The sequence below is a fragment of the Manis pentadactyla genome, chromosome 14 (genome assembly GCF_030020395.1).
Source record: "Manis pentadactyla isolate mManPen7 chromosome 14, mManPen7.hap1, whole genome shotgun sequence".
Classification (NCBI taxonomy): Eukaryota; Metazoa; Chordata; class Mammalia; order Pholidota; family Manidae; genus Manis; species Manis pentadactyla.
The window spans coordinates 31,216,202-31,229,400 of record NC_080032.1 but is presented as its reverse complement, the minus strand read 5'-3'; the positions used below and the strand labels follow the sequence as shown (position 1 = coordinate 31,229,400).

Below are 13,199 nucleotides of genomic sequence, written 5' to 3'. Positions count from 1 at the left end.
TTCACTTATTTGTCTGCTTTTCCCACAGACCCTGGGCCCCCTGAAGCCAGTTCTCAGTATTCCTCAGGGCTGAACACAGTGCCTGGTATTCCACGGCTACTCAAGGACTATTGGATGAACATATGGTGGAATGCAGGGCTTGGGTAACTGTGTGTGACAATTGTACAAGCAACTGCATCAACAGTTGAATGAATGGAGGATGAATGAATAAGTGGATGACAAAAGGGATGAATGAATGAGTGAATAAAGTGTCAAAGTGCTTGATGTCATGTCACCAGCATTGTTGATCATTACAGTGGCTCTGGAACATGGTCCTTACCCTCTAGGAGGTGATTAGGTGATTTACAGCAGAAGACTGAACATGTGGCTAAACCGTGTCTATTCTAGACAAGCAGAGAATTCTAAGTCATCATCTGACACATCCCTGTAGCTGGCCCACCCTTTGCTCTGCTCCGCTGGTCCACACTTGTCTCCTTGCACCGCTGTGAGAACACACCCACCAGAAGGCCCCCCAGCTTCATGCCGTAGTCTACAGGAATAGGGAATGTCTGCAGCTCACATTGAGTGCTACCCCTTGCAAAGTGTCTACATAGTGTCTTCTGGGAGACTCCAGATCATCCAAATTGTCAAGCAGCCCAAGGAAGAGACACGCTGATCTCAGGACTCACCACCTGCAGAAGTGCGAGGTAACCCATTGCAACGTTGTCAAAGTTGACCTTCACGTTGACCCAGAAGAAGCTGCCAGTGTAGTTTTGATTTTCGCACTCAGTCTTGTTATTCACAACAGATGAAGGCAAAAGAGAAAATCCTCCCTCGGTGTGGTTGATGCACCTCCCAAACCTCCCCGCGAAGAGGTTCACACCCATGATGCTGAAGATGAGCCAGAAGATGAGGCAGACGAGGAGGACGTTCATGATGGACGGGATGGCGCCCACCAGGGCGTCCACCACCACCTGGGGGGACACAAAGGCACCTGGGACCCCTCCAACGCCCACCCTCCTTGATGGATTCCTCTTTTTCCTATACTCTCTCTGGCTGCTTCTTGAGCCAGCGGCCTTCAGAAGCCCCCAGAAAAGTGGGTTAACTGGTGCACTAATCCAGTCTTGGGAGGCGAGACACTGGGCAGCAGAAGAGGAGTTTAGACCTTTTCCCTGAATTTCATTCAGGGCAGGTCTGAGTGTCTTTCTTCAGAGTGAGGAGATGATGAGTTCACAAGTGCACACATGCTCATGCAGGGGTGGGAGTGTGTGTTGTGCATGCAGACCTCTAGAGCGTGGCTTTGTTCTCTTTAAATACCACCCACAAGATACAGCTTAAAGTATGCTTGGGTCAATAATCAGCCGAAACCTAAATCCATATGCACTATTCATGACCTTGCTTTTTCTGTAAGTCAGCAACTCAGAGATAAAATAAATCTCAAACTATTTCCATTGTAAGCTCCTAGCGTTTGTAAAGGAACAGGTTAATTTTTAAAGTCCGCTTTGTGTTTGCAGATTTGACGTCTTTTTTGAGTCACTGGTGGGAGAAAGCCAAGACTCACTTTCTGTACCAGGAGACTTTTGTAATTATGAGGAAGGGGGTTAGCAGTCCCTTTTCTCTCATAATTCAAGAGCTGGGCTTGAGAGCACTCCATCCTGAGGAAGACAGCAAGGACAGGTGGAGGCTGTAGTGGTGGATGCAGAAAGGGAGGGATGAAAGAGAAAAGTGGGCAGGACCCCATGGCAGTGTGAGGTCAGAGACAGACGTGTTCTGGGTGGGGGGCTGGGGGCTGAGCTGATGCTGTCACTGCACCTAAGTGGAGGGTCCGAGGAGAGGCTCCCTTATCATGGAAGGATGAAGAACTTGGGAAGTTCAGAGGTTTTGACAGTAAGAACAGAGACAGGGTGGGGAGATGGAGCTAAGATTTGTGTGAAGCCTGAAGCAGGACCACCGCATGAGAGCAGGACAGAGCGAGGTCTGAGTCCTGGTGGACATGAGGTTTGAGGGGAGCCGGGAGCGGGCTCACAGAGGGACCTGAAGGAGAACTGGAAGGGTCAGGGCACGGCAGCATGCTAAGTCCCAGCAGGGAGTGGGGAGCAGGGACCCACCTGTAGGGTGGCCTGGAGGACACACAGGGAGGGGACAAGGCTGCAGACAGAGCAGTTTGCAGACAGGTCTCACCCGCATGCCTTCAAATCGAGACAGAGCCCGCAGTGGCCGCAGGGCGCGGAGGGTCCGAAGGGCTTTGATGGACGCCACATCAGAATACTGCAGGGTCTTCGCTATGAGGCTTGTCAGCGAGATCTGAGTGCAGGCAGACAGCAAGAGTGTCCTGTGGGCTCCAAAAAGGCTGTCCTGGTGGGAGGAGACAGGAAATCCCTCCCACTCCCTCCTCTGTCTAAGCCACTGTCCTGGCTCCCACCTTTCTCTGGACTCCAGTGGGGGGTCGAGAGAGTCCAATACCTTGTCTTTTGTTACAATGTCTTTCATTAACTATCTGAGCCTGTGGGCTAGATAAACTCAGTCTCCCACATTGCCTGCCCCTAGAATGCAGGCAGTCCAGCTCCCACTGTATTAAATCAACCATCCCTTTCCCCTGTAGGGGCACCAGTCAAAATTTCAAATGACCTTCAGAGATGTGGAGAGAAGATGACCTTTGTAAAAAAGTGCTTGGAGGATTATCAATGGAGACCCAATAGCATCTGCTCAGAAAAGGGGGGTGGAAGAGCCCCAGTCTGGGTGAGAGCTGTCTAGTTCCCTTCTGACCCCTATTTTTGTGACCTTGGGTTAGTCCAGGTCATTCTTCCACCCTTTATAAAATGTGGAAGTCAGGCTAAGAGGACTCTGAGGTCCGAGGCTCTGCAGTTCTTGGGGAAGAGCGCTTGGCTGGGTCCGTGAGATCAGTCCTGACGGATGGCTGAGACGTGATGACAGCATCATGAGCCTCTGTTGTCTGCCACTATTTCACTTTTTAAACTGTTGAACTAAGGACTGGAAAGGCCACAAACAGACAAGGAAAAATGGTCACACACCCCCAGAAAATTTGAAGGTGCCAGGAAGATACCAGACGCACGGTCTTGCATCCTGGGAGACCCCAGAAGCACCATGCCTGGTGGGCTGAATTCTGGCTTAGCTTGTCCTGGCAGCTAGGTGGGGATAGCATGTACACCAACTTCAGAAAGGGTGGGCTTACATTTGGGGGCTACAGCCTCAAACTATGCCTGTTCTCTGAATGGGGAGCCCCTTCCTTCATCCATGTTGGCTCCAGACATCAGCAGGTGGCACCCGGTGGCCTGGCTGACTGAGGCAGGGAGGTTGGGACCAGTTATGTGCTGGACTCTGCCCAGTCTTGCTGGACCCCTGGGCAGGTTGCCTCATGTACTAGCTCTGCACTTGGGGCAAGCAGAGCTGGGCCCCTCCACCAAAGGCCTCCCACCCAAGCCCACCTCCACTTGCCCTCCTCAGGCCATTGGCCTCTCAACTGGTCTCTAGGCCCCAATACTGCATCCATCCCACCCATTCTCCACTACAAATTCGATGGTGATCACATCCCTTACTCCCAACCTTCACTGGGGCTTTATCACCCTCAGGATAAGTTCTCCTTTGCCTGTATTATATGGCAACAGCCTACTTTTCTAGTCGTATTCTACCGTTACACTCTACCCAAATCAAATCACTCCCTAATGTACCTGTGTCTATGCCTTTGCTCAGGGTCATCCTTTAATTACAATTGCACCCCCCAGTCCTTCTTGTACCTCATTGTTCTTGTTCATCTTAAGCCCTAATGCCACCTCCTGTGTGAAGCCTTCCCAACCACCCTGCCAACAGAGTGGAAGCAGGCTCAGGTCTCTGTGCCCCTCAGACTCTAGTTATTTCCAGCAATGATTACCACATCCTTTCTTATAGTATATGTATTTCTGTCTGTGTGTCTTATTTTCTGGAAGATTAAAGTTTAAACTCCAAATATAGGGAGTTTTATTTCTTGGCTTCTTAGGGAGAAATGTTTCTTATTTCTCAACAATCCTATGCTCAGTAGTTATTGATAAACATGTGATAAATTGAATAAAGGTAGAAGCATGTTGGGATGAATGAATGGAAAGAAAGAAGAAAAAACATTTGGATGGAAGGTCGAAGGATGTTGGACAGAAGAATGGACTAAAGGATACAGATGGATGGGATAGAGAGTTGAAAGGAAAGATGAAAGGGAGCAAGCAAAGGAAGGATAAAATATTGATGCATAGAATAGTGGACAGATGGGATGGACAGATGAACAGATGGGGTATAATGGCTTTCTGGGTAAAATGACTAATGGATGGATGGATGGATGGATGGATGGATGGATGGATGGATGATGGGTGGATGGTTGGATTGGTGGATGGATGGAGGGGTGGATGACTGGTTGCTTGGATGGATTATGGATGGATGGATGGATGGAGGGATAGACAGTTGGATTGGTGGATATATGGATGGGAGGTTGAATGGATGGAGAGATGATGGGTGGGTGGGTGAATGGATGAATGGATTATGGGTGGATGAATGGGGAGTGGATGGATGGATGGGTTGCTGGATGGATGGAAGGCAAAGGGATGAATGGACAGAAGGGTAAAGGGAAAGAAGGATAGATGGATGGGTTAAAGGGAGAATAGAAAGATGGAAGAATGAGTGGGCAGAAGAAGGCTTAGATGGAATGCATGTGAATGAGTGAATAGATTAGATGACTAGACACTTAGAAAGATGACTCAAAAGACAGAGAAAGAGAAAGGCAAAGAAATGAGTGATGGATGGATGGAAGGGAGGTTAGGAAAAACAAACGGGTGGAGGGACAAGTGTGAGAATGGAGGAAGACAGGGAGGGAGATGACTTTGGAGAGGCCAGTGGAAGGAGAAAAGATGAGTGGATGCTTGGAAGGAGAGCAAAATGAAGGGTGGAGGGCTGGTATGGATGGAGGAAGGATGCATGGAAGGAGGAGGGAGGGTCAGAAGGAAGGATTAGCTGGAGGATGGATGGCGTGAGCAGGTGGCCACCTAAGGAGATCAGAGCTGAAACTAGTGAGACCTGCCAGGTAGCAGTGAGTGTGCCCCTACAGGAGTGGGTAGTCAGAATAAAACATTCTCCTTTCATCTATGGATAATTACTTCATAGACACAAAAGGATCACCTGACTCACATTTCAGGGCTCACAGCCAATCCCTGTGGCACACCCTGATGCTGCCCATACACTGGTGTTGGGAGAGAGAGCCGAGTGCATAGGGGACTGAACAGGATGCCCCGCGCTGGGCACCGAGCTTCCCAGATTTGGGAGGCAGCCTCACGCACAGACACATATCCTGCCACCTCTGATGTGCAGGCCTGAGTGCTGGGCTGCTGGAATATGGGAGGCAAAGGCAAGCTCAGCACATGACACCTGCCACCCTGATCCACCCCTGCATGTAGGGACCCTTGGTTGCATGGTCATGAGTCCAGGAGGCAGCCATCCTGCTAAGCCAAGAGGGCCAAGGCCTGGACAGAGAGGGCAGATGGTGGTGGTTAGGAAGAGGGACAGATCCTGGCTTGGGGGCCAGGAAGGCTCTCAGGAGGTCTGCTGAGGAATCACAGGTCCAATGTGGGGAGGCACTGGTTGAATCCCCTGGTGACTGGGCCAGTGCGGGTCTGGACACGTGTACTCCGGGTTGTCACCTCCCCAGCCCATTTCGTGCCCCTGGGGAGAAGCTAGTGGTTCTCACACTGGACATGCCCGGGAGCTTTTACAAGGTACCGATGCCTGGACTCCCCCCAGGACCAGGCGGACCCGAGTCTCTGGAATAGTAGCGTTTGCTCATTGCATTCTAAAGAGCTCCCCAGGTGATTGTAAAGTGAGGACCACGGAGTCAGCAGCGGGCAGAGTCTCTGTGCTGCCCTCGGCCAGAAGCCCCATCAGGGAATCAAGGCCATAAGACCCTGAGAGCTTCGGTGTCAGCTTGCTTTGGGTGTGAAGTACAGGGGGCAGTAAGGGGTCTTTCGGATGGAAGCCTAGAAGCCGCAGGCGCACCTGAGGGTCCACTGGACCAGAATCACGGACCATGTGGCCTTCCTGTCACATCCCATTCACATGTGCAGGGCTATCTCAGATTCTCAGACCCTTGTTGAGTGCTCGAGATGCTTCTTTGCAGTCGCCCTTGAGGCCAGGCCTCCAAGCTTCCTTTCTCTAGGGGCAGCCAGCAGTCAGAGGTGACCCCAAGCCCCACGTGTGCCCACCGAGCCACTCACGTTCACGATGAGGAAGTCCAGCCAGCACCAGGCGTTGGTGAAGTAATTTGTGAAGCCGTAGGCCACCCACTTGAGCAGCATCTCCAGCACGAAGATGAACGTGAACACCCTGTCGGTGTACTCGAGCAAGGCCTGCACCGTGGGCTTCTGGTCAAGGTAGTAGTCTTCGAAGGCCTGGGAAGAGGAAGAGACGGCCGGTGCCTGGACCCATGGCCTGGGGGCCCAGGGGCAGGGAGGGGCCCAGCAGCTCTGCCTCGGTCCTGGGTGAGCTCGAGTGGCCAGCCCGCCCGTATGGTTTTGTGTTTTTTGTTCTGGGGAGGTAAGGTTGGGTGGCGCAGGAGCTTGTGGGGTTCCAAGCAGGACGACCTTGGAGCCAGGGGGACACACAGCCCTGCTTGTACTTTGCAGGGGAGCTGAAAGCAAGTGGGGAAGGAAACTTTCTCCAATAGGGTTTGGAAGTGAACCAGAGGGATCTAACAGAGACTTGGTTTAACAATAAAAGCATCAAAGTATGTTCACAAAAGCGGAAGTAAGAATCAGCAGAGGACTCTGACAGGAATGGTCCTTCTCACCGGTAATCAAGGAAATTCAAATGGAAAGAAGATGCCATTTCCTGTTATCAGATGGTGAAGATGAAAATGATGGGTGGGGGTGCCCAGGGTTGCTGAGGCTGTGGGGGGTGCTGCTTTTGTCCTTGGTTGGGTGGGGGGAGGGAAAACCAGTTCAGGCTTTCTGGAAGCCAAGGTGGTGATATGATCAAAGGTTTTAGGAACCCAGCAATTGTGCTTTTGAAAATATATCCCCAAGACACTAGATGCTCTGGGTGCCCCACCCAGACCATGTTGAAGGGGCCAGCATGCCTGTGCTGGGCTGCTGGGGTGTTCGCCCATCCACGAGCCTCCTGGGGCTGCAGGGGACTGCCTCGCCTGCAGATGTTGGTGTGCTGCTCAGAGGCAGCCTGCCGCCCAGACTGCCTGTCCCAGGGCCCTCTGCCTCAGGATGGGGCCACTCTGTGAGCCCTTTAGGCTTTAGAGATCCCATGGGGTCCAGCTGTGGGGATGTCCTTTCCCAGTGCCTTCCCATTCTGTCCTGCCTCTCATGAGACTGGCAGGGCAAGCACCCTGCTTCCCTTCTGCTTCCAGCCTGAGGAGGGGAGATGAGCCAGACTCCACAGAGAACACAGAGGGAGGGCAGCGGCCACCACAAGTAAACACAGGGATTGCTTTAGCGAATTAGGGCACATTCCTGTGATAAGATGCCCTGCCACCCTTCATGAGGTAGGAGGAGCGTGCTTGCTGAGGGGCTGCAGAATGCGTAGTGTGGCTGCAGCACTGTAATATTTATGTATTATACGCTTAAGGAAGGTGGGAAGAACACACGCCAAAATGTTTCAAAGCGAGATTCTCTTTGAGTGATAAGAAAATGCATAATGTTTTTTTCTTTGCATTTCCCATAATTTCCAAATCTTTTTTTTTTGCACTTTGTCAGATGAAAACTCATTTTATCTTTTAAAAGTATGCAGAGTAAAAGCGTGAGGAAGGCTAAACATGGTGCCTGCCTGTTCAATCCCTTGGGGAAGGAGAGGGAGGTGAGGGGCCAGCAGCTGGTGCAGGATCTAAGCTCCCTGTCGGGAGGAGGGGCGGGCAGAGGGGAGAAGTCCACCGGGGAGACCCAAGCCAGAGAGGCGAGCAGGAAGCACCGGGTCACAGCCAATGTGGGCACTGTTCTTGTCAAGCAGGACAGGAGGGAGGGAAGGCTGGGGATGGAGAAAGCAGGGCCCAGCCCCCAACTCCCTGTGCAGGGGCCTCTGCACCCAGCCCTGCTCTGGCACTGCTGCCCCAGGTGGACAGTCACCACCCTGAGTCGGCAATGGGCACCTTCAGACTCCTCTCACCAAGCCACTGGCCAGCCCCGCTCCCTGATGCTCTCCTCACCCTCGGCTGGGTGCCACTGCTGGCTGAGTTTTCCTCCCCTCCCACTGATCTTGCCTTCTCACCTGCCTCTGCTCCTCATCAAGGCTGGGGCCGCACCCTGAGCACCGTGGGCACACCCCCACCCAGGAAATCTGGCATTCAAGTGGGTGCCCAGATAGTGCACTGTTTTCTGGGAGTAAAATGACACATGAGCAGGGCAGGTGAAAACACTTGGAGCCATGAGTCAGGAGGGTGGGGCTCTAGCCCTCCCGTAACGGGTTAGCTGGGAGCCTGGGCAAGGCCTGTCGTGTGCTCGGGCTGTGACTTCCTCATCCATAAACTGCACACAGCTGGGATGCTTGGTCCCCTGGGAACATGGATTGAGAGCATGTGGCAAGCCTGAGATGTGGTACAGAGGGCAGTGTCCTTCCTGGCCCCACAAAGCCAGCACAGGACAGAAGGGTCTCCTGGCTCAGGATCTCTGCGCAAGGCAAGGCCTTGTTATTCAAGCTGTGTTCTCTTGACTGACAACATCAGGATCACTGGGGAGCCTGCTGGAAAGGCGAGTTCTGCTGAACCAAAACCTGTACTTTGACAAGCTCCCTACATGAATACATTTTGAGAAGTGCCTGTAACGACTGCTGAGTTTGAGCAAGCAATAGTATTTGCAAGCAGCTTGATATGGTGAGGAAGGATGGACCTCGGTACTAGGCCTTCAGAGAAGACCAGTATGCTTGAGAGGCCAGCAGGTGGAAAGTGATGGGGCTTTGGGATCAGAGGGCAAAGTCTGATTTACTGACACACTGGGTAGCCTTGGACAAATCCCTGAATGCCCTTTGAGTGTCATCTGCAGAGTGGATGCATGCAGCTACTGTTTGGAATGCTTGCAGCCGGGCTCTGCAGGCCACAACAGGGACCTCAGGGGCCACTGTGCCTGCTGCCAAGAGGAGCTGCCGAGCTGCCGCTCTCCTCCCCACACAGATGGGGACCTTCTGCTGGGGCCCAGGGCAATGTGCTGCTGCAGCCCCAGCCCGTGGGCTTGGGAGACCCCCGTGGCGACCGTGGGCACCGGGGCCCCTACCAGAGACCCGCTGCTGAGCAGGATCATGAAGATGATGAAGCTCTCGAACCAGCTGTGCTCCACGATGCGGTGGCAGGTCTTGCGCAGCTGCCAGCCCACGGCCCACGGAAACTCGGTGGTGGTCACTGTGCAGCAGGGACAGTGGCGGATGCAGCCTGTGGGGAGTGTGGCTGAAGTGACTGATGTCCCCCTGGGAAAGGGGCAGCATTTCTGCTGCAGTCTTGCAGGGAAGGCCCCCTACTAGGAAGGAGGCCTCTCCTGGGGGGTGAGGGGAGCTGGCTCCTCTCGGCACCCTGGCCTCCACTGTTCCTCTCACCTCCCCAGCCATCTTCCATCCGACATGATGCCCATGGCTACCCTGAGGCCCACCCATCTCTGGAAGCCTTACAAGCCACAGGGTCCCAGCCTGGTGGTGTCTGAGGGGCTGAGCCCAGAATCTGTGCTCAACTGAGGGGCCACCCCATGGCTGGGAGGAGCCCGGGTCCAGCCCAGCTGGGTCACATGGAACTAGAAACTCAATGTAAGTGTTTTGTGTTTGCCTTTTAAAAAACTTTTACTTTTCTGTCACTAAGGCCAGAATTAGTTTCATAGTGCAAACTGTATGTATAACCATTTATTGCCCAAATATCTATTGAGGGTATAAGGTGCCTCTCCATCCAAACTTTGAGGACAAACAAGAATAAGAGGCAGCCTCTGCCTTTAAGGGTTACACAAAAGACTGAGGGACACAGACTCATCCTGGCCCCACTCTGGGTCCTTTGTGTCCCCAGCTAAGAGGGTTTATGGTAGTGACCACCTTTTCCCTTTTCAACCTCAGATGAGCTGGTTTATAATCCAGGGTGGTATTTTCTGGGCCATGAGTCAGGCGCCATGTCCGTTTGCTGTCTGGGGGACGTAAGGTGCAGGTCCCGCTGCTGTGAGTGGTGGCATCTGTGTGATGCTGGTCCCATGAGCCTGGAGTGAGGCCTTGGGGGGGCCCTGTTTATCTGTCTCCTGTGGGCCCCAGGCCAGGACCCTGGACACAGAGGCCCCTGGGCACTTGCTGAACTGGATCCTGTCCTTAAGTAACATCCTCGGGAGGGGGGCCATGCTGTCCTTTACCTGCTGTGAAGCAGTCATCCGGTACTTCGAGGTCATCCACCAGCTCAGAGAGCTTCCTCAGGGCCTCAGGATCCAGGCAGTCCACCGTGCTGCCTTCTGAGGAGCTTGTGCTGTCCACTCCCTGCAGGGCAGGGGCCCAGGCAGTGAGCTCAGCTCTCCAAGGGGCCTAGCGAGTCCCCCTATGGTGAGATGCAGGGCTGCACGCCCCATGGCAGCCCAGCGGAGGCCCAGCGATGCCCTCTTCAGAGTCCCAGAGGATCAGCCATGTGAGGCTTTAAACCTCTGGGCCCCTGATGGAGTGCTGGCGACGGCCTGAGACACTGTAATTACACCCATAAAAGCTCTCAGCGCTCACTGGACTTGAATATTTCATCACGGAGCAACGCTGGGTGGGGGCTGCCGTCCTCCTGGCAGCTCCAGACTTATAATGTCTCCAGATGGATTCAATTAGGAATTGAGGCTGCTCTCTTATTAGTAAACCTGATAGCTTGGCTAATGGACCAGAATGGTGGGTGGGTCCCCATCTGTCACTCCTGGGCCCCGCCCTGGCCAGGGTCATGGACAAACCCAAAACAAAACCCAAAACAAAGCAAACAGCCTGCAGCTGCGTCCCAAAAACATCCAGTAGAGAAAACTAGCCCACGGAGTCCTAGGAATGCTCAGCTGGAAACTGTCCACGTGCAGAAGGTGGCCTCCCTCACCCAGCTGGAACCAAGAGCTGGTGCTCACCGGGGGCCCCCAAATCCCATCTCAGCACGCCCTCTTATCTCCCCCTGCTGTGGTCGGCCTTGCCCAGGGGCACACAGCCAGCAGCTGACATTCCTCCAGCTGAAGGGCTTGATAACTTTGGGCACGAATGATGCCGATGCCACCCTTATCTTTGCCCAGCCCAGAGCTCAGCCCTTAGTGGCTAGGTGTCAGGTTAAATTCCTGAATTTAATACAGTGCTATTAAAGACGCTAAATCTTTATAGACGCTTCTCCTCCTGTAGCCTGTTTTCTTTAAAGATTTGTCATGAAAGCACCGAGTTTATTTTTACCCCCATGAGACATTCCTGAACCCCGATTTTTCTTCCTGCTCAGTCTGTGGAAGGCTGTCAGGGACTCTCACTGTAGACGGCCTCTCCAGAGAGCCCGGCTGTTTCTGGATGGAGAGGATGGTGTGGACAAAAGAGAGCGGGGGCGGAAGTCACAGGGAAGACTTCCTCACTCACAAGCAGCTCTGATTTTTATCTGCTGGCTCAGAAAGATCCTTCAGTTTCTCTGAGCACTGCCTTTTGTATCCTTTTCTCTTGGCTGTCATTTTCTGGGCACTTATTCCATTTCAGGCAGGAGCTAAACACTTGACAAGCAGCATCTCATTTAAGCCTCAAAAGAACCCCACCAAGTAGGCATTACCACTCAGTGTCATAGATGAAGACACCAAGCTCAGAGAAGTGGAGCGACTGGGCCTCTGTCCCCGCCTGTAGAACCTACTCTTCCTGCTGAAATCATGCCCATTAGCCCAGAATTTGTGTAGGGGGGAGTTCAAACAACCCCAGGATGAGACAGGAGATTATGCAGTCAGCTGCCGTCTGGAGTCACCCCCTGATTCTCCAACCCCATGGCAGGCCCCCACCCTCTGGCCCCACTAGCCCAGTGGCTGGTGTCTGGGAGGCTGTTCATCCTCTCCAGGAAGCTCACATACCTACCTCTGCAGGGGCCTCGGCAGCAGCCTGGTCTTTCCACTCCTCACTCAGGTATGGAGCCAGATCCTGGGAGGATGTTCCAGAGCCTGGGCTTCTGGGTGCCAGGGGGTCCTGGTGCCCCCTGACATGCTGCAGCTGCTCCTGCTAGTGAGAGAGGGTCCCAGCTGGGTAACTGTGTCCACCCTCGGCTGACCACCTCTAAATTTGAAGAGATCTTGCACCTTGTAGTCTGTCAGAGTGGAGGACCTAATATATGCCACTAACATGTATACATACCCTGTGGGAAGTAAGCACAGAGACTCTACAGACAGGTAGATCTGTTTAACTCTTGGTTTCATTACTTACAAGCTGTGTGACCTAAGGCAAGTTAGTTAACCTCTCTGGTCTTCAGTTTTCCCATCTGTAAAATTGAGAAGGCAAGATCTGTTTCATTTAGTTCTTTTGATGACTATGTATATTAGTGTTTGTAAAACACTTTGCTCAAAGTGCTTGGCTCAGTAGATGTTAGCCATGACTTTTATTACTTGTCCAGAGGTAGAGTGACAGTGCACTTGGCCATCTGGAATCCCACAGGAATCCCAAAGTAACTGAAAATGCCTCTGAGTGGAGACAGCCATCACAGAGTTCATGTCCTTTACTCTGGGGATGGTGTTGCCCTGCCCTCGGCTGTCACCCAGACAAAGGCATGTAAAATATGGTAGCTGATAACAGCAGCTGCTGGAACACCAGAGAAATGGCAACTGCAGGAGAAGAAGGCTCTGGAAGGGCTACAGACTCAAAGCACAACTGTCTGAGGACACTTAGTGGCCTGGCCAAAGCCCTGACTTCCCCAGTCCTGCAGGCGTCCCAGTCTGCCACACTGGGCACAAGTGCATGCCCCCAGTCACTGAAGGCTAATGAGTGCTGATGCGTCAACTTAAGAAGGGGGGCCGTGCAATATGTATTACCAAAAGGCTTCGATGTGCTTCAAATGCTGTAATGCCAAAAGGAATAAGCGTCCTTTCCCTGTGTCATCCCTTGTTTTGAAAAGCTGGACAAGTGAGTCACACAGTGATCAGGACTCCCCAGGCTCCTGGGGGCCAGCAGGCAGCCTTGCTCGTGGATGGCTCTCTGATCCTGGAGGAACGTCATTAACATCTCAGGCACAAAGCCCAGGCTGGGTGGAGCGAACGGGGCAGCTATGTGACAGACAA

General features: G+C 53.0%; 1 protein-coding gene across 3 annotated transcripts in view; it reads right to left on the bottom strand.

Annotated features, from left to right (window-relative positions):
- SCN10A (sodium voltage-gated channel alpha subunit 10) overlaps positions 1-13,199 on the bottom strand; it is an 84,267-nt gene that overhangs the window by 12,183 nt on the left and 58,885 nt on the right. For 2 of the 3 annotated variants that reach the window (XM_036921660.2, XM_036921662.2), the window contains 6 exons: positions 12,010-12,150; positions 10,320-10,440; positions 9,219-9,373; positions 6,225-6,398; positions 2,161-2,283; positions 669-953 (listed from right to left, as the gene is read on the bottom strand). In XM_036921660.2, coding sequence (XP_036777555.2) covers positions 669-953; positions 2,161-2,283; positions 6,225-6,398; positions 9,219-9,373; positions 10,320-10,440; positions 12,010-12,150 — 999 coding nt within the window. The remainder of the gene's footprint in view (positions 1-668; positions 954-2,160; positions 2,284-6,224; positions 6,399-9,218; positions 9,374-10,319; positions 10,441-12,009; positions 12,151-13,199) is intronic. The other variant, XM_036921661.2, reaches the window with a different exon arrangement.